Source organism: Ahaetulla prasina, chromosome 1, assembly GCF_028640845.1.
Source record: "Ahaetulla prasina isolate Xishuangbanna chromosome 1, ASM2864084v1, whole genome shotgun sequence".
Classification (NCBI taxonomy): Eukaryota; Metazoa; Chordata; class Lepidosauria; order Squamata; family Colubridae; genus Ahaetulla; species Ahaetulla prasina.
In genome coordinates this window covers 32,461,694-32,482,446 of record NC_080539.1, presented here as the reverse complement: position 1 = coordinate 32,482,446, position 20,753 = coordinate 32,461,694, and the positions used below count along the sequence as shown (strand labels likewise).

The following is a 20,753-nucleotide window of genomic DNA, read 5'->3' as shown; positions in this document are numbered from 1 at the left end:
TTTCCCGTCTGGATTATTGCAATGCTCTCTACATGAGGCTATCCCTGAAGTGCACTCGGAGGCTTCAGTTAGTCCAGAATGTATCTGCACGGGTGATTGAGGGAGCCACACGTTGCTCCCGTGTAACACCGCTCCTGCGCAGTCTGCACTGGCTACCTGTGGTCTTTCGGGTGCGCTTCAAGGTGTTGGTTACCACCTTTAAAGCGCTCCATGGCTTAGGGCCCGGGTACTTACGGGACCGCCTGCTGTTACCTTATGCCTCCCACTGACCCGTACGCTCACATAGAGAGGGTCTTCTCAGGGTGCCGTCCGCCAAGCAATGTCAGCTGGCGGCCCCCAGGGGAAGGGCCTTCTATGTTGGAGCACCTACCCTCTGGAACGAACTTCCCCCTGGTTTGCGTCAATTACCTGACCTTCGGACCTTTCGCCGTGAATTCAAAACGCACTTGTTTATCCAAGCGGGACTGGCTTAATTTTTTTAATTTTTTTAATTTTTTAAATTTTAATAATTTTAATTGGGGTATTTTATTTATTGGTCAAATTTGACGGTTTTAAATTTTCGGCCACTAATAGAATATGTTATTTTAACTGTTGTTTTAATCTGTATATTGTATTGTTTTAAATCTGGCTGTACACCGCCCTGAGTCCTTCGGGAGAAGGGTGGTATAAAAATCTAAATAATAAATAAATAAATAAATAATAGGATGCTGAAATGGCCCCAGTACTCTGACTGCTCCATTACTTTTGTGTCTGGTTATTTATTTCTAAAACATCCCTTGGTATGATGAAATGGCTAACAGACCCTGGGAATGTAAAGGGAGCGCATCTGTTAGAGGAGGAAGCAGGGCCTTTGATAGGCCTCCCAAATCCAGGAGAGGACATCTGAGAAAGAAACGCAGAGTAACTCTGCTGTAGTTGTGCTAGGCATAAATTGAGCTGGATTAGTAGGCTTTCAAAATTTATGTTACTACATTCTACTTGCGAAAAAGATCTTTGCAGAACATAGAACATCAGAGTTGGAAGGACTTTGGATGTTCTCTAGTCCAACCCCCTGTTCAAGCAGGAGACCCTACACCATTTCAGACAAATGTCTGTCCAGTCTCTTCTTAAAAGCCTCCAGTGATGGAGCGCCCACAACTTTTGAAGGCAAGTTATTCCATTGGTTTATTGTTCTCACTGTCAGGAAATTTCTCCTTAGTTCTAGGTTGCTTCTCATCCTGAGAAGGGGATGGGATGAGCCACCGAGAAAACAGGCATTAGGACAACACCTCTGAGGAAAATTGCACTTCTGTTTCAGCTGCGAATAAATGGCAGCTGAACCAGGAAAAAATAATAATAACTAAGCTGAACTCTCAAACCTCACAGACAAATTGACTGCTGGAGTTCAGGAGGCAGCCCTTTTGCTCCTCACTCGTTTTTATTGTTTTCAACAGAAACACTTCTGAGATGTCCTTGGCTGAGCCTGCCTTCCTCTGTATGTTATTGGTTCATTTTGATTAATTTGGGGGCAGATCTGCAAAGGGCCATACAATATGTCAGTTCTGTGCCAACTTAGATATGCAAACGTTCACTGCAAGCACTTAGAAGCAGGACAAACGGCTTTCAAAAAGCCTTCTTGTTTTAATGCATTTTCTGTCACTTCAATCGAGGAAAAGCTTTTAAAAATCTTACTTTCTGTCAAACTACCATCTGGTTAATTTTTTTTTCCTCTTGCCATATTACCAATTTTATAGGGACTTTCCCCTTTTTATTTTAAAAAAGAAATAATGTAAAAACAATGTCTCTCATGACAAATTTGTTGGCTATGTTGGCCATAATAAACAAATACATTCTATTTTTAGAAGCATGAAGGTGGAGAGGTTCATTAAAAGAATTACTGGCCTCCACCCTACCATCATAACTTTTGGAGCAGATCTCCATGTCAGTTGCTCTTTATGAGTTGCCAGCTTGGGAAGATTCTTGCACTTCTTCTGAACTGGAAGTCAAAAATGGTCTGGATCCAGTTCAGAGACCAAGTATGTTAGCAAAGTCTAAGGAAAGTCTGTCACAGCTTTGGAACATGAAGGAAAAGTTCTGGGCACAAATAATTCCTTCCAAGGTTATCTAGAGTGAGAGGTAAGGTGGGAGGAAGCAGCAGCAAGAATATTGTGTGAACAACACATTACTATTTGCCAGATACCTAATGGTCAAGGACAGGAGTGAAATCTAGCAGGTTCTGACAGGATCTGGAGAACCGGTAGCGGAAATTTTGAGCAGTTCGGAGAACCGGTAGTGGAAATTTTGAATAGTTTGGAGAACCGGTAAATACCACCTCTGGCTGGTCCAGAGTAAGGAGGGAATGGAGATTTTGCAGTATCCTTCCCCTGGAGTGGGGTGGGAATGGAGATTTTGCAGTATCCTTCCTCTGGAGTGGGGTAGAAATGGAGATTTTGCAATATCCTTCCCCCAGGAGTGGGCAGGGAGTGCGGATTTTGCAGTATCCTTCCCCTGCCACGCCCACAAGCTACATCCACCAAGCCACACCATGCCCACCAAGCCACGTCCACAGAATCGGTAGTAAAAAAAAATTGGATTTCACCACTGGTCAAGGAAAATTCTTTTCCAGCTCAAATCAGTGACCTCTTAAACCTATGTCTGTAGTGTTTGGGGCAATAATATAGAAGTACTTTGCTAATATATTTCCCAGGATGTTTTTCTGCTTCCCGGTGTATAGCCCCGGGATATCCCATCCAAGGACCCACTAGGCTTCTGAATTCTAGGCAGGTATTGCCTTTTGAATAACTACTCTGCTGTGGTGCCTTGCATACAAAGGGACTTTGAGGTAATTCTCCATTATTCTCATTTCTTTTCATTCCACTGGGGAATAAAAGCTGACATAATTAGCATTCTAATAACTTGCTCGTAAGACATAATGGCTAGGAAATTTTTACACCTTGCTAGTTACAACCCACTGGGGTCTTACCTGAGTGGCCAAGATGCCATGGCTGAAGCCAGTGTTGTGAGTGCCAGTTCCAATGACTCCAGCAGCTGCCACATCTGACACAGCTCCTAAACTGGGCCCCGAAACACAGAAAAGGGAGAGATTTAGCTGGGATCCATTCCAAAGGTAACTGTTGAGACGATGATATTAACAAATGTGACACTGATACAAAAAAAGCTAATTAACTGCACCTGCTCTGACTTCAAAACATGCCCCAATGAGTGTTGAGCATATGTCACATCCTATCGAGTCATAGAAATAGGACACTGACTCTGAAGGGATGTTGCATACAGATTGGTATTTCTGATCCTGGCGTGATTCCTTGGATTCGGTATATCCTGGCAAGGATGTATGTAATCAGGGGTGCATGGATTTCTGATCCTTGTGAAACTGAAATTTTGTTCCTGTATGTGCTCAACTCAGTAAGCTCAAACTGCCAAGGAACTGCTGATTCAGTTCTACAGAGGAATTATTGAGTCTGTCATTTGCACCTCTATAACTGTCTGGTTCGGTTCTGCAACCCAACAAGAAAAACACAGACTTCAGAGGATAATTAGAACTGCAGAAAAAATAATTGCTACCAACCTGCCTTCCATTGAGGACCTGTATACTGCACGAATAAAGAAGAGGGCCATGAAAATATTTATAGACCCCTCACATCCTGGACATAAACTGTTTCAACTCCTACCTTCAAAACGACGCTATAGAGCACTGCACACCATAACATAACAACAGAGTTGGAAGGGACCTTGGAGGCCTTCTAGTCCAACCCCCTGCCCAGGCAGGAAACCCTACACCATCTCAGTCAGATGGTTATCCAACATTTTCTTAAAAATTTCCAGTGTTAGAGCATTCACAACTTCTGAAGGCAAGTCGTTCCACTTATTAATTGTTCTAACTGTCAGGAAATTTATCCTTAGTTCTAAGTTGCTTCTTTCTTTGATCAGTTTCCACCCATTGCTTCTTGTTCTACCCTCAGGTGCTTTGGAGAACAGCCCGACTCCCTCTTCTTTGTGGCAACCCCTGAGATATTGGAACACAGCTATCATGTCTCCCCTAGTCCTTCTTTTTATTAAACTAGACATACCCAGTTCCTGCAACCGTTCTTCATATGTTTTAGCCTCCAGTCTCCTAATCATCTTTGTTGCTCTTCTCTGCACTCTTTCTAGAGTCTCAACATCTTTTTTACATCGTGGCGACCAAAACTGGATGCAATATTCCAAGTGTGGCCTTACCAAGGCATTATAAAGTGGTACTAACACTTCACGTGATCTTGATTCTATCCCTCTGTTTATGCAGCCCAGAACTGTGTTGGCTTTTTAACAGCTGCTGGACACTGCTGGCTCATATCTAAATGATTATCCACTAGGACTCCAAGATCCCTCTCACAGGTACTACTATTGAGCAAGGTACCACATATACGGTACTGGTGCATTTTGTTTTTTTGGCCTAAATGTAGAACCTTACTTTTTTCACTGTTGAATTTCATTTTGTTAGATAGTGCCCAATGTTCAAGTCTGTCAAGATCTTTCTGTAACTTGAGCCTATCTTCTGGAGTGTTAGCTATTCCTGCCAGCTTGGTGTCATCTGCAAATTTGATGAGTTCCCCATCTATCCCCTCGTCCAAGTCATTGATGAAGATGTTGAAGAGTACTGGGCCTAAAACAGAGCCTTGGGGTACTCCACTGCATACTTCCCTCCATGTGGATGTAGTTCCGTTGAGGACTACACGTTGAGTGCGGTTGGTCAGCCAGTTACGAATCCATACGGTGGTGGTGCTGTCTAACCCACATTTTTCTACTTTATCTTGTAATAGGTTATGGTCTACTTTATGAAATGCTTTACTGAAGTCCAAGTAAATTATATCGACAGCATTCCTCTGGTCCACTAATTTTGTCATTTTGTCAAAGAATGCGATAAGATTAGTCTGGCATGATCTGTTTTGACAAACCCATGTTGGCTTTTGGTTATTACTTTGTTTGCTTCTAGGTGTTCGGTGATTCGTTGCTTGATTATCTTTTCCAGAATCTTCCCGGTATTGAGGTCAGACTGATAGGTCTGTAGTTTCCTGGATCTGTTTTTCCTTTTTGAAGATGGGAACTACATCAGCTCTTTTCCAGTCCTCTGGCAGCTCCCTGTGCTCCAGGATCTTTGAAAGATATAGTTCAGTGGTTCTGAGATCACGTCTGCCAGTTCCTTCAGAACCTTGGGGTGTAATCCATCCGGTCCTGGTGATTTGAACTCGTCTAGGGTAGACAGGTGTTCACTTACCATTTTCTTCCCTATTTTAACTTGTGTTTCTAATCTGTTTTTTGTAGTGCTGTTTTTGATAGGTTGGATTGTTTTTTCCTTTTGTGTAAAGACAGATGCAAAATATGAGTTAAGTAGATCTGCTTTCTCCCTGTTGCTTGTCATCTTCTTGCCACTTTCTCCCAGCAATGGGCCAATTGTTTCCTTGACTTTTTTCTTGTTTTTAACATGTTGGAAGAAGCTTTTTTTGTTATTTTTTACTTTTGTCGCTAGCCTTTGTTCATTGTGAGCCTTAGCTTTCCTCACTTCATCTTTACAGGCTCGGGCTATTTGCTGATATTCTGCCTTAGTTATTTGCCCCTCTTTCCACTTTTTATATTTGTCCTTTTTGTCTTTCAATTTGTCAGATAGTTCTTTATGCATCCATGCTGGTTTCTTTTGAGATCTATTATTTTTCTTCTTCATTGGTATTGTGTTAGACTGTGCTTTTATAATCTCACTTTTCAAAATTTCCCAAGCTTCTTGAGTCGTTTTCCCCCTGAGGATTCTCATCCATTGAATCCTTCTCAAGCTCTCTCTAAGTTTATTGAAATTAGCTCTCTTAAAGTCCAAGACTCTAGTTTGACTTTGTTCTACTACTTGTATTTGCTTAATGTCGAATTCCAATATTGCATGGTCACTTGCCCCCAAGGTTCCTGTAGCTTCAACACAGTCTATCATTTCATCTCTGTTAGTGAGAATTAAGTCCAATATGGCTGATCCCCTTGTCGCCTTCTCTATTTTTTGGGAAACAAAGTTGTCTGCTAGGTTTGTTAGGAACCTGTTGGATCTTCCACTTGGTGCAGAGTTTGTTTCCCAGTTGATGTCAGGGTAGTTAAAATCCCCCATTACTACTGTGATGTGCTTCCTACATACCTTAGTTAGCTGACTAGCAAAAAGTTCATCTACTTCCTCTGTTTGGTTGGGTGGCCTATAGTATAGACCTATGGCAATATCGTTTTTTATCCCTTTTATATTGACCCAAATACATTCAAGATGATTTTCATCATTGTTGTGCTCTATTTCTGTAGAGATGTAGTTATTTCTTATATATAGTGCAACTCCACCTCCTCTTTTATTTGGTCTATTTCTTTTAAATAATTTATATCCCTCTAGCTGTATGTTCCATTTGTCAGTTTCATCCCACCAAGTTTCCGTAATGGCAACAATATCATATCTACCCTCATTTACTTGAATTTCTAATTCACCCTGTTTATTCCTCATACTCTGTGCATTGGTGTATAGACATTTGAGTCCATTTGGATTGACCTTGTGTTTACTGTCTACATAACCTGTGTTGACTGCCCCTACTTTCTTGCCACCTGTTGGTTTAGTGCACATGGTACGGCACTCACTGTTAAATGCTTGGTTTTGCTTGATAGCAGGGTTGATAGTCTTACCCATACAGACATCTATGTTACATGCACTGATAACCCTTTTAGTTTTCGATTGCTGGGGACAGAAATTTTCTATATCAGTTAATTCTCTGTCCCCACTGTTCAGTTTAAATGTTTATCCAGAAAATCTGTGAATGTATTGCTAAGTAACTCAGTCCCTTTCTTTGATGGATGCAATCCATCTCTTTTGTACAATTTTTCATTGGACCAGTTGCAGACATCATGACTAATGACTAACACCAGAACAACTAGACACAAGGACAGTTTTTTCCCGAAGGCCATCACTCTGCTAAACAAATAATTCCATCAACACTGTCAAACTATGTACTGAATCTGCACTACTATTAATCGTCTCATCGTTCCCATCACCAATCTCTTTCCACTTATGACTGTATGATTATAACTTGTTGCTGGCAATCCTTATGATTTATATTGATATATTGACCATCAATTGTGTTGTAAATGTTGTACCTTGATGAACGTATCTTTTCTTTTATGTACACTGAGAGCATATGCACCAAGACAAATTCCTTGTGTGTCCAATCACACTTGGCCAATAAAATTCTATTCTATTCTATTCTAATTGGCAGGGGAACCACCTCTACCCCAGGAATCCTTTCATGCTTCCTCTAAAATCCAGGAATGTTCCTCTCTTAGTTTTGTCTACATCCCATTGGGTGGGGGTGGGGGGGAACCAGCTCTGGATGCCCATGCATTGATAATTACTCTTGGATAACCTTGGCTGTGAGAAAAAAAAAGAGTCAGTCCTATTAGGTCCTTCTGTGATTATAGTTCTTTCCATCTTGGCGTCACCACACATGAGTGCATTTGCATATGCTCCCATAATCCCATTTCATTTTCCAGTCTGCTTTTAAAAGAATTGATTTGCCACTCCTAAAAAGGGGCAACGGGGTGAAGGATCCCCTCTGCATGAAATTATAAGGTCTCTGGAGTTAACGACACCTGAGCTCCTGTGCTAAAATCACTCTGCGCTGCCTAGAAGAAAATTTGTGCCTTGAATCTTAAGTTTGTAATGTATTTGACTCATTTAGCTGAGTTGAAACCCAGTCCTAGAGCAGGGGTCTCCAACCTTGGCAACTTTAAGCCTGGTGGGCTTCAACTCCCAGAATTCCCCAGCCAGCTGGCTGGGGAATTCTGGGAATTGATGTCCTCCAGGCTTAAAGTTGCTAAGGTTGGAGACTCCTGCCCTAGAGATCTTTACTAGATGGAACATTCTAAAAAAGGTCCTCTCCCCCTCCCAAAATGGTTTGATTCATTTTACCACTCAGAATTCCATCAGATATCTGGCCCAGTGGTGGGATTCAATTTTTTTTACTACCGGTTCTGTGGGCGTGGCTTGGTGGGCATGGCATGGTGTGGTGGGCGTGGCTTGGTGGGCGTGGCAGGGGAAGGATACTGTAAAATCTCCATTCCTTCCCTACTCCAGGGGAAGGTTACTGCAAAATCCCCATTCCCTCCCAATCAGCTGAGACTCGGGAGGCAGAGAATAGATGGGGGTGGGGCCAGTCAGAGGTGGTATTTATCGGTTCTCTGAACTACTCCAAATTTCCGCTACCGGTTCTTCAGAACTGGTCAGAACCTGCTGAATATCACCTCTGATCTGGCCACATTTATAGACTAGTGATAATATTTATCCTTACATGTATCACAATTTTCTGAGCATTTTTATAGGGCGGGTCAAATTTTTCAACTTTCAATTTCCAAGCATTAGGGGTGCTCAAAAGTTGTGACATGCCTTGTGGATTGTAAAGATATTTTGGTTACTTTAATATAAAGTAGATGTGCATGGTAAGTAACTACATAAATATCACAACTTTTTAACATTTTGTTTGTCTCAGCGAGCAATATGCCTACCATCTCAGTGAAGGTTTACTTAGAATAACAGAATAACCAGAGTTGGAAGGGACCTTGGAGGTTTTCTAGTCTAACCCCCTGATTACATAGCATACTTACATAGGTAAAGCTAAACCATGTTTGGTCAGCTCCACGTTCAGATGAGAGAGCAAAATCCCTGCCTCTACTGTCACTTGCTTCTTCTCTTTGTCCACCTACGAGAGATAATATATTGTTGTGTTAATCAAACAAGCAGTCCAGGAGGAAATATTTGATCAGGACTTATTATGTCTGTGCACGGGCCAAGCATCATTTGGAAGAAATGCATCAGACGTCTCACAAGTAATGCACAGCATCTTTTTCAAGCCTGCAGAACAGTTTTTAAAAAAAAATATTCATGCTGTAATAAGTTGTAAAGGGGTGCGGTGCTTGTTTTTTTGGAATTATTTTCAAAGTGGGGACAAGGAGTTTTAAATACAGAACCAAAGTCGAAGCACAAAAACCCGTTGAGTAAACGTACAGAATTGGCATTGTGATCTTCAAACATGATTTATAGATTAACATGATACGAGAATTTTGGCTTACTGGATCTTTGATGAACAGCCTTAATTAAAGCAAACTATGGTTTGGCATGATAGGTGAACCTAGACAGAACTATTCTCCACTCCTTTACCAACATCTAGGAACTCTTTACGCATTCCTAGCAGTCTTTAGTCTTGTTGGTTCGGCTGCCTTTTTTCATAAAAGAAAGGAAGCCTTTGGAATTCTGAAGCCAAGTGAAATGAACCATGAATCTGACCCAGTGCCATAGCCCTTTTACCTCAAGGATCTTATTCATCCTTCCCATCTGGATCATGAAATCCTCTGTGCAGGCAATGTCTGATGGGGAGTGTCCACCACCAACCACTTTCACTTTCTTGCTTTTCTGCCTGGCCAGAGCCAAGATCTGCAAAGATGTTAATCACACATTTGCAAAGAGTAGCAATAGCACAAGCACTTAAACTTACTGTATATACCACTTCATAGTGTTTTACAACCCTATCTAAGCGGTTTGCAGAGTCAGCACATTGCGTCCAACAATCTGAGTCCTTATTTTACCAACCTTGGAAGGATAAAAGGCTGAGTCAACCTTGAGACGGTCAGGATTGAACTCCTGGCAATGGAATGCAGAGTTAGGCTGCAATACTGCATTCTAACCATTCTGTGCCACCATGGCTCTTATAAGCAATCCAATACTTTCTCTAGGCCATATAAGAATTCCCATAAGATGCAGCTGGCCCAATAGAGATAGAGAACAATAGGGAATATTGTAATATGTAGAGAACAATGGGATATAGAGAATAGTAGAGAACAAGTAAAGAAGATAGAGAACAGGTAGAGAACATCAAAACAACAGAACACCTGGGTGGATATTGTTTGCTTACCTCTCTGATCTCATCAACTGTTGTTGGCTGGAAATACATTTCTGGAGAGGAGCCATAAGTTCTAGCCCAGTTCTGGAATTTGACTCCACCTTCACCATGTACCTAGTGCCCAAAAACACATAGTGGAAGCCCATCCATTTGAGAATTCATTGTAGACGTTTTCATGAAAACTGCCAGTTTTATCTGTTCCCTTCTGGGAAGATTCTTTTTAAAAACATGGTTGATAGCTTTGCTTGTAGATTATCTTACTGGATCAACTCCACTTAAAAAGGTAAACTACATGCACAAAATGAGGTACAGTAAAATAATTCCAATATTCTAAAATATAACTCTTCCAACTAATACATCAAGTATTGCGACGGTCTACTTAAAAAAAAAAGTTACAAGACCTTTGAAACAGTTGAATGTAGCCCCCTGCATTATAAAAGAACGCTAGCTGGGGAATTCTGAGAGTTAAAGTCCACACATCTTAAAGCTGCAGAGGTTGAGAAACGTTGATCTAACTGACCTTGAAGATGGACCAAATTAGTCTCTGATGCTGATCTTAAAGCTTGGGCAAATTCATACGCTTGCATCATCTCCATGATGAAAAAATAACCTGTTCCCAGATTATTTTGGCAGGAGGTCCAGTTGAAGCTGCAGGACTGTGATATCCTCAGCATATTGGAATGTCTCACTGCCTACTGACTTTTTACAAGAGTGAATGCCAAACTAATATTCTTAATAGGATAGAAGAGGAAAAAATCTTTTAAAATTGAGAGGAGGAATCATATTCATTTATCGAATTAATTTCTTTTTAATTTAGTATTTAAATTCAATTAAATCAAATGTAATTGCTGTCTTGGTCATGCCTACTCTGGTTTTGTTTTATTTTTGGGGGGTCTTGTTCACTTTCTGGAGGATGGGCCCTTGATCACTACTCAAATGTCAGTTTCAGCTTTAAAAAAAGGACTTGAAAAACCAGAGCCAGAACTTCACCGAAAATGTGAGTGTGCACCTTGCAGCTTGCACGCATGCGCAAAACTCAGAAAACGTGGCTAAATAGGATGGCATACCGCCAGGGCAGGTGGGCCAGCCCACCCACAGGTCGCTACTACTGGTTTGCTTGAACCGATCCAAACCGGCTGAATCCCACCACTGTTCCAATTGTAATCTCTCATGATCAACAACTATTTGCTCTATGTATGTAGGCCTAATACTGCACTTAAATAGGAGACCACCCGGAAATCTAGACCTATAGGCCAGATTAGGAAGTTAAAGAAACCGTATTGGAAGAAGGCCATGACAAATCATTTCTGTATTACTGCCAAGAAAATGACATGAGCATATGTCATGTACCCAGTAGAAGTCAAGTTTGATTCAACAGAACCCTTATCTTCATGAAACCCTTGGAGAGAGAAAAAAATCAGAACACATTCCCAACCCCCAAGCTCTTATATCCATAGCAAACATAGTTCACAAATATTTAAATTCCAAGTCTTTTTTTGTGCCACAAAATTCTAATGGCAGAAAACATTTGCCATGGGAGACTTGCTAACTATTTACAGCAGCTTATGAGAAGATGAATTGTGTTTTTGCTTTCCACCAGGTTTTCTAGTACTCAGTTTATTAATTTCTTTAAAACATTTGTCCTCCGTTTCTCATGAGAAAAACCCTTAAAGTAATTTACTTATGGGTTCTTCCCCTTTCTGGTTAGAGGGATACTTCCAAAGAAAAGATTACATACAAGCCACATATTTTCAAATGCATTCTTAGAAAGACATAATGCAAGGGACTAGTTTTGCTTTGGGGCATTCAAAGAATATATATTCTACATAGGGGAGGGATCTTGGTACCCCAATATTAAAAGAATTCTGATCCATGTTGCATCTGAGTGGGTAGTTGGCCAAGGTTTCAAACAAACCATGCTGGAAAAATTTTAAGCAGGCAAGGAATAAATGGAACCTAATTGCTTCTGGGCAGAGTATGGTGCTCCATGAAGTAGTATTCTACAGAACCTGCCCCTGAGGTGGTTCCTTTTGGATAAAATAAACAAGAATCTCATTTTTCAAATACTATAAAATCATTACTTCTCCCCTGTCGGTTCAGTGCCATCAAGATCATTTCAGGTTATCTTTCCTTGAGCTCCTCAACCCACCTCATTCACCATTCCAAGTGTAGTTTCTCCCACCATTAAAACAAATATTCTTACCATTATACTTGGCTTCTGTTGAACCTCAGAGGGAAGATTTGCAGAATCTTCTTTAAAGAGCCCTAAAAAAAGGAAAGGGGTGCGGGGAATTTAAAAGCTGAACTTTTTACAGATGTACACCAAACGGCAGAACTAGAAAGACAGGAGGCTCAGAATTCAATCAAGACTGCTTGGTTGGGAGAAGCCAAATGATGGAATACTTCTCTGTGTCATAAGGACTTTTCTCCAGGAGAAAAGGGGTTAATGAGTAACAACTACAATGTTGGTTTGGGGGTTAAGAAATTTAGATTTGAAATGAAAGCTAAGCAGCTATCCTATTCAATTAACAGATAGCCCTGAGAGATTCTTTAAAAAGAATTGGGTTGAGTAATAAAGAAAGTGCTGGAGATGACTCCTGAGAGTCCTTTGGACTGCAAGGCGATCAAAGCAGTCAGTCCTAGAGGAGATCAACCCTGACTGCTCTGTAGAAGGCCAGATCCTGAAATACTTTGGCCACCTAATGAGAAGGAAGGACTCACTGGAGAAGAGCCTAATGCTGGGAATGATTGAGGGCAAAAGAAGAAGGGGATGGCAGAGAATGAGGTGGCTGAGTGGAGTCACTGAAGCAGTCAGTGTGAGCTTAAATAGACAGGATGGTAGAAGACAGGAAGGCCTGGAGGAATGTTATCAATGGGGTTGCGATGGATTGGACACGACTTTGTGACTAACAACAACAATAAAGAAAGGAACATTTTATGATTAAAGATGTTTGGAATTGGTGTTTGGAGAAATACTAGAAAATCAAAGAACATTATACACACACATTTACATGCAGTTTTAGGATTATGCCTACTCATTACCACTGGGTTTTGCTTCTAATTCTTTTATTTTCATTAAGTCCTCCCTTATGTTATACATTTGTATTTTATATGAATATTATTTTTTAAATGGTTAAATGAAAATGCTTGATATCAAAAATACTATATAAAACATCTCAATAAATCAGAGATTGCCCGAATCAAATGAAAAAGCTTTTTTTAATCTGGATTATTCTTGAAGGAAGTCTGTACCAAAGCATAAGACAACCTTCTCTCTCCCTCAGCCTGTTATCCAGTTTGCCCCTATCTCAAACCATTGTGTGCAAAGGCAGAAATATTTACCAATGAGGATTCAAGACATGCTTTGTTGATCAGTTCCAACCAAAGTCCATCAACTGAACAAGCTGTTTCCAAAAATGGTCATTACTTATTTATTTATTTTCACATGAACAATTGCCCCGTCCCTTCCTCAGTTTATGTTTATCTTATTAGTTTCGTTCTGGTATTTTCCCCAGGCAATACCTTCTAGAATCTTGACTCTGTCTTCTTCTGTAGCTTAGCTAGAGTGCGCATAAACTATTCCATACAACTGCCATTAAAGTAAATGAATAGACACCATCTTGCTTTTCTCTTTGTATGGAATTCAATAAGAGCTTTAAGCAGGGGTGTCAAACTCGATTTAATTGAGGGCCACATCAGGGTTGTGTTTGACCTTGGGGGGGAGGGTTGGGGGCGCCTATAGCAGCCTGAGTGCTCTGCCAGCGAAAACGGTTTCCGGAGCTTCGTTTTCACCTGCAATAGCCTACTGCAACCTTCTGCCAGTGAAAACAGAGCTCAGGAGGGCCACCCACAGCCCTCGCGAGCTCTGTTTTTGCTGGCAGAGGCAGTGCGGGCTGGTCCTTTGCTATTTCCAGAGCGGCCCAGTGGGCCAGATCTAAGCATCCCACAGGCCAGATCTGGTCCCACTCTTGGCTTAGAACATTTGTGTCCTTTTTAGAGGCCTTTCTGCTGATCATTGTATACCACCTTCCTTTCGGCATGCAAAAACATCTATGAATTTCCTAACCAAATCTTGTCTTCCAACTATGGTGAACAACAACCGGCAAACAAAGAGTCATCAAGGAACAGTTTCTAGACACAATTATTGGTTGTCAGAATAAATTTCAGACATGGAAAGAGAACCATAATCTGTTGGTTCCTGGTTAGAAAAGCAGCAAAATTTAAAGACCTGTTCCTTACTCTCTTTCAAGCTCTCTGTCCTATGTATAATTTCAGTATGCAAAAGTTGCTCCTACATTCTTGCACCATGGCTGGCCAGTATTCCTCAGAGTACCATATTGCCTACAGTAATCCCAAGTGTGAGATCTTGCCTTTTCCTTTAGCATCACACTTTAATGTATTTCTTAGATCGTCAGATTTTATAAATCCATACGCCTTTTTAAAATTGATCTATAAGGATGTTCCATGTATAGAGGGAGCTTGTTCAAAAATGCACTTGAAAAACTATCTTCCTGTCTTCATATTTTCCTTCTTCTTCCTTCTTGTACTATAGCAGTGGTCTACAACCTTAAGGACCCATTTCCCACAGAAAACACTGGAAGCCACAAAACCTGGGTTGGCATGGCCAATTCAACGTCATTCCCACCTAGTCACATGACCACCCCCCCCAGCCATGTCTACCCAGGATTTGTGGCTTCCGGTGTTTTCTGTGAGAAATGGGTCTCTCTCTCTCTCTCTCATCTCCCTCCCATTTCTGTTTTTCTCTGTTTTTCCTCTCTCTGTCTCTCTCTCTCTTCCTTCCTTCCTTCCTTTCTCTCTCTTTTTCTTTCTCTCCCCTTCTCTCTCTCATTTGTTTCTCTTTTTCCTCTCCGTCCATCATTTTCTTATTTCTCTCTCTCTCTCTTTCTTTCTTTCTCTCCCCTTTTCTCTCTCTCATTTCTCCCTCCCTCCCTCCCTCTCTCTCATTTCTTTCTCTTATTTCACTGCCCAGAGGACATTTTTCAATCAATGCCACTGGTGGCACCGCTCAGTTGGAGCATTAACGAAGCTCAGGGCAGTGGGAAAAGGTGGCTGGACCCACCGAACCTCCCCACCCCCCGGGATCAGGCTTGGAGAAAGTTGGAGTGCCCTTTCCAAAGATGCTCACCTGTCAGCCACTCAACCCGCCCGCTCTGCGTGCCTTTGCTGCGCTTTGGCTGAGCCCGGCTGCTCGCTTGAGGAGGTATCCCCACTCATATGCACCCTCCCAGCCCTGCAATAGCCAGCCAGGTGGTCATGTGAGGAGAAGGAGGAGGAGGGTGATCTTTGGAGAAACTCATGCTATGGCTCATGCTCACTCCTCAGCTGTGGGACTGTCCCCCTTTCTTCCTCCCGGATCCCATTCCCACCCTGCCAGCCCTTGTGTTAGCAAAGTTGGCATCAGCCACAGCCGGATTGGGCCAGTATCTCAGGCTGGAGAGCAGGTTGTGCAACCGGGTGAGCAGGGAGCTGCAGGAGAGGGGTCAAAGAGCCACATGCGACTCTGGAGCTGCGGGTTCCCGACACCTGCGCTATAGCCATTAGCAAGATGGGAGGAATTGCTTTGAAATATTACATGCAATCCTTATGCTGATACAACAGGGAAACAAGATACAAACCAGAAATGATTTTTTTTAATGCAACAACTGAGTCTGCTTTCCCTGGTGGTTCTTTTGGCATCCAAATGCTGAATAATAGATTAAAAAATAACACCACCTCTTGTCCCATCCCTCTTTTTTAATTCCACACAAAAGGCTAAAGTTCAACTGGAATAATGACCCTGTTAATCACAGAATGGTTAATAAGAACAGTGTATCAGCAAGTTAGCTATTACCTGGCTCAGAGTCCCATTAATTCCAGAGGCCTTTGGGCACAACTGAACACATGGAATCCCCTTGGTGGGATGGGGTGTCTGTTACTCATCAACAAAATTGAGGACGCTTCAGAAAACTGAAGGCTGATGAAATTACAGTCCAGATTGCATAAAACATTTGGACATGGCATCCTCTACCTTTGTAGAGCTCACAATGTGTGGTGCCTTACAGAGCTTTTTCTCAAGAGGCCTAAAATCTGCAATAAGCAATCAGAAAACAATATGGTTAATGAGAGTCAATTCCATTCCATTCCATTCAGTTTATTAAAGTCATAGACCAGAGACCAGAACAAATAAAAACACTCAATAAACGTACAATTAAAAATTCCAGTATAAAATAATAAATAACAACTAAAATCCAGGCTGGAAAGGAATAAGCAGTGCAAAGCAGTGCACATTTGTTATACAACATCACTGTGGTGGATTAGACACGTGTTTCTCGAGTGCTGCTGTGCAGAATCTAGCCACCTGCACTGCAGTTGTGGATTGTTCATCTTTAAGCTAATGAGAGTTATTTTTGAACAGAAAAGTATGCATATACTTAATATTAAAAAAAAAAAAAGGTTTAAAGATTTCCCTTGTCTAGTCATGAGTGACTCGAGGGGGCTCATCTCTGATTCTCAGCAGAGGGAACTTGCGTTGTTTGAGAGACATTTGTGTCATCATGTAGCCAGCATGAAAATATGAAACGCAGTAAGATTCCCACCGGAATGGTACTTATTTATCTACTGGCATTTGCACGCTTTTGAACTTCTAGATTGCCAACCTAACATTTTTTTTCTTGAGGAGAATTAATATTCCCAAAAATCATTGTGTTGGAAGGGATAATTAGGCCAGTGTTTCTTTAATTTTTCAAGAATGAGCAACCTACGGTTATTCTTTTTTCAGAAGAAGAAAGCTACAAGGCTATTAGGTTATGGCAGAAGCATATGATGCCAACTTTCTGTTTTCTACCTGCATCTCTACTTCCATCTGCTGGCCAAAGGGAATGCCAACTCTCTTAACCCACTGGAATCACAACATGGTTTCAATCCCACACTTTGCAAAGCCTTGAGCAGATGCAGAAGACATATCCAGTGCAGAAAAATGGCTGGATACATTACTGAGCCTTTTCCCCACTTCAGTCTGAATGGTTATAGCAATATCACTGACACTTATATACTGCTTCACAGTGCTTTACAAGCCTCTTTATATGGTTTATAGAGTTAGCATATTGCCCCCAACAATCTGGGTCCTCATTTTAATGAGCTCAGAAGGATAGAAGACTAAGTCAACCTTAAGCCGGTCAGGATTGAATTGCTGGCAGTGGACACAGTTAGCCTGCAATACTGCTTTCTAACCACTGTGCCACCATGGTGTATGGTGGAGAAATCTTCTTCCCAACATAGGCAAAAAATTCGAGTCTGGTGGCATAAGGTATTTTGTTGTGAGCAGAGGAGTGAAGGACTCTTCTTGTGAAATATCTCTGGACTCGTTCAATATTGAACGAGTCCAGAGATATTTCACAAGAAGAGTCCTCCACTCCTCTGCTCAAAACAAAATACCTTATGCCACCAGACTCGAAATTTTGGGCTTAGACAACTTAGAATTTCGCCGTCTTCAATCTGACCTAAGCATAGTACATAAAATCATCTGCTACAATGTCCTACCAGCCAATGAATACTTCAGCTTCAACCAAAACAATACAAGAGCACACAATAGATAGAAACTCATGGTAAACCAATCCAAACTAGACTGCAGAAAATATGGCTTCAGTAATAGAGTTGTCAATGCCTGGAATGCACTACCTGACTCTGTGGTTTCTTCCCCCAATCCCCAAAACTTTTACTTTAGATTGTCTACTGTAGACCTCACCCCATTCCTAAAACGTCTGTAAGGGGCATGCATAAGCGCACCAGCGTGCCTACCATCCCTGACCTAATGTTTTCTTTTATTCATACCCTTTACATGTATTTATAATTATGTTTACACTTGTATCTGTCATAAAATACATGCTTGATGAAAATAAATAAATAAATAAAAATAAATAAATAAAGCATAAGAAGAGTCAGGGCAATGGGTTGAATTGCTTTGCAGGAGATTTCCACAGCTGTCTCTGTGTAATAGTGACTAAGCTTCCAAGCCGTGAAGGTATTTACAAACACTTAGGACACACAGTATCTGCATGCTTTTTATAGAATACTAGTTTTGCAGAATCTAAGAGATACTGATTCAGGCCATTTATCCCAACCTTCTGTTCAATGTAGAATCCAAATCAAAGCACCCTTGACAAATATCTATCCATGTTCTGCTTGAAGTCATGCAAAGAGCTCTAATTAGAGAATTTGATGTTGGTTTTATAGTAGTTCCGGAAGAAAGGCTTTCTATGGCTCTATTTTTATGTCAATATTGAGTGTTTTGCTTCTCAAAGTCAACCATGGGGAACATCAGCAGAAGATTAAGATTGCCCTGATAGCTGTTCAGGGTGCTCGCTGTGCGATTACAGGACGATCTAGCTTCCCAGATCAAGGTTGGGCAAGCAACTCACATTTTCTAGGGCAGGGGTCTCCAACCTTGGTCCCTTTAAGACTTATGGACTTCAACTCCCAGAGTCCCTCAGCCAGCTTTGCTGGCTGAGGAACTCTGGGAGTTGAAGTCCACAAGTCTTAAAGGGACCAAGGTTGGAGACCCCTGTTCTAGGGACATGCATCGTCAACCCTATTTGCAGCTCTCAGAGCTTATCCTGAATGGGACAGACATAATTAACATCTTTCCCCCCCAGCTGATCTATTGTTCCCACTGTTGATAGCTTTTAAGGGACAAAAGAGACACCCCAAACCTTAAAATCCATCCCCAAATTACTTCCCACAAAAGGAAGATTTTAGAATTTTAGAAATAGATATTTTATTATGCTGTGAACCTAGGGACATGGGAAGAAAACATTACAAGTGCAGAAAAATCTTTAACAGAAAAATATATTAAGAAACTGTAAAAATTAGAGTTAAGAAACCAGGCAGAGCATCAAAGGGAAAAAAAAATACATGAGCTCTCCAAAACCCCACTAAAAGTTTTTTTTCCCCTTTCCCTCCTCCCATATATTTAGAAGTGAGTTTTTGAAAGGTTGTCTTTTTTTACAATATTATTCCCACTTTAGGTCTCAAACTTTAGGTTCCATATATTCCTATCCAAAAATAATGGGAAAATGTTGTGAATTTTCAACAGTCATAATCTAATTGGACTATTTGGAGAGATGGGGGAGAGAGAGAGAAAAAAAGAAAAATATTCTTCTTAGTGTCTGTTCCCCCTGATTGCAGGCTCTACTTGTTTTTGCACTCTGCTCTCCTAGTTGTTACAGAAAAGCTTCTCAGTTCATGGTATGGTGTATATGTGTGTGTGTTATTTATTACCTGGCTTGTCACGGAGCCTGGAGCTGAGTTATACCTATATTTCCCTCCTGCCCTTGGGCAAACAAGCTACCTACAGCCTCTGCTAAACCATAAATCAACGTTTGTAAATCCACATAGCACATTAGACTAAAAGCAAATGGATCTCATTTTGAGTTATGGCTTCATGCAAATTAGATCAGTTTGTGTCATTTGCATGTACTGTACATCAATATTTGCTTTATGTACAAGAGGATAGAGAACAGTACAGGCTCACCTATACTTCTAAGGAAAAGGTGAATTACTTAAACCTGAGAGATGGTAAAACTGCAATTAATGCCACTCTTTCTTTATAGCTCTGCAAGCTAATTTCCTGCTAACTCCAACTGGACAATGGCCCCCCCTCTTTTCACTTTGTTAATTGCTGTCTAATGTTTTTTCTGTCTCTCTCCACAACTTAACCTGTGAGTTGGAACACTATCATCTGAGCTAAAGATCCCATTGAAAAGTACCCGACAGACAGCGTCAGTTTTCAGGATCCTGTTTTCATTAATTCCCATTGAGAAAACTTCAATCTTCATGTGTTAGCCACCTGCAATCAACCTAACTCTGAACAGTTAGCAGCTTCCATGATGACATGGTATCCATCGAAGAGGGACAGCAGGGAAAATGCTGTTACTGGATAAGACAGGAATGGCCAAATGGCATACAATATATAATGCACATAAGAAATACAAATGCAAATCTGCACAATGAAGTATGGACATTTGTGACTGTGGGGCTATAATTATAAATGATGAAGGGTGAGTGTACAGGAACATCTGGTGAGGGGAATGCGGCTATGGCTTGGAATATATATGCTAATTAAAGGCATGACACTGAATCAATGCAAAATGGACCAATTTGCATACACAGGAAGAGCCTGCTGCTACTAAATATTCACAGATCATTTAATGCCTAGATTTCAGATCTAACTCTTGCTGAAGTACAATAAGCATAAATTAAAGGGGCATCCGGAGGGAAAAAAAAAGAATCTTTCTCTAACCCAAACAAACATGAGGACATTTATGGTCCATCAACCAAATCTTTATTACAGTTAAAAAGTAGCATAAGGAGGGTTTTGGTTTCTAGAGATCAGAGAGTAGCGTTTGCCTTTGTTGGCCCTACAAGAAGCAAAGAGGTTTCCATGGATGGTCTTGGATGGATGGAGATTTCTTTGGATTTTGTTGGATGCTCAACAAACTTCCCCTTTGGTTGAGCAGCTCACACTATGAACTCCTACAGCCCAACTTCTAAGGCAGAGGTCTTCAAACTTAGCTGGCTGGAGAATTCTGGGAGTTGAAGTCCACACGTCTTAAAGCTGCCAGGTTTGAAGACCTCTATTCTAAGGCCTCTGCTCAAAGCTATAGTTAAGATCCACTGTTGTTAGCCTTGGGAGATTTATGAACCTTTTATTATTCCTTTTCATAATGGAGCTGAACTGATTGCTAAGAGGTGGGCAGATTTTTCTCTCCACCCCTCCAATATATATATAATTGATTATCTCAATTATCAATTATATATATATAA

At 41.1% G+C, this 20,753-nt stretch overlaps 1 protein-coding gene across 2 annotated transcripts in view; it reads right to left on the bottom strand.

Annotated features, from left to right (window-relative positions):
- Positions 1 to 20,753, bottom strand: part of LOC131189009 (L-gulonolactone oxidase-like) — a 69,510-nt gene that overhangs the window by 34,346 nt on the left and 14,411 nt on the right. The window contains exons 3-8 of one of the 2 annotated variants that reach the window (XM_058164768.1): positions 15,784 to 16,019; positions 12,136 to 12,197; positions 9,945 to 10,046; positions 9,341 to 9,466; positions 8,641 to 8,735; positions 2,963 to 3,053 (exon numbers count right to left, since the gene is read on the bottom strand). In XM_058164768.1, coding sequence (XP_058020751.1) covers positions 2,963 to 3,053; positions 8,641 to 8,735; positions 9,341 to 9,466; positions 9,945 to 10,046; positions 12,136 to 12,138 — 417 coding nt within the window. In that variant the 5' untranslated portion in view covers positions 12,139 to 12,197; positions 15,784 to 16,019. Of the gene's footprint in view, positions 1 to 2,962; positions 3,054 to 8,640; positions 8,736 to 9,340; positions 9,467 to 9,944; positions 10,047 to 12,135; positions 12,198 to 15,783; positions 17,115 to 20,753 lie in introns of those variants that run through there. The other variant, XM_058164769.1, reaches the window with a different exon arrangement.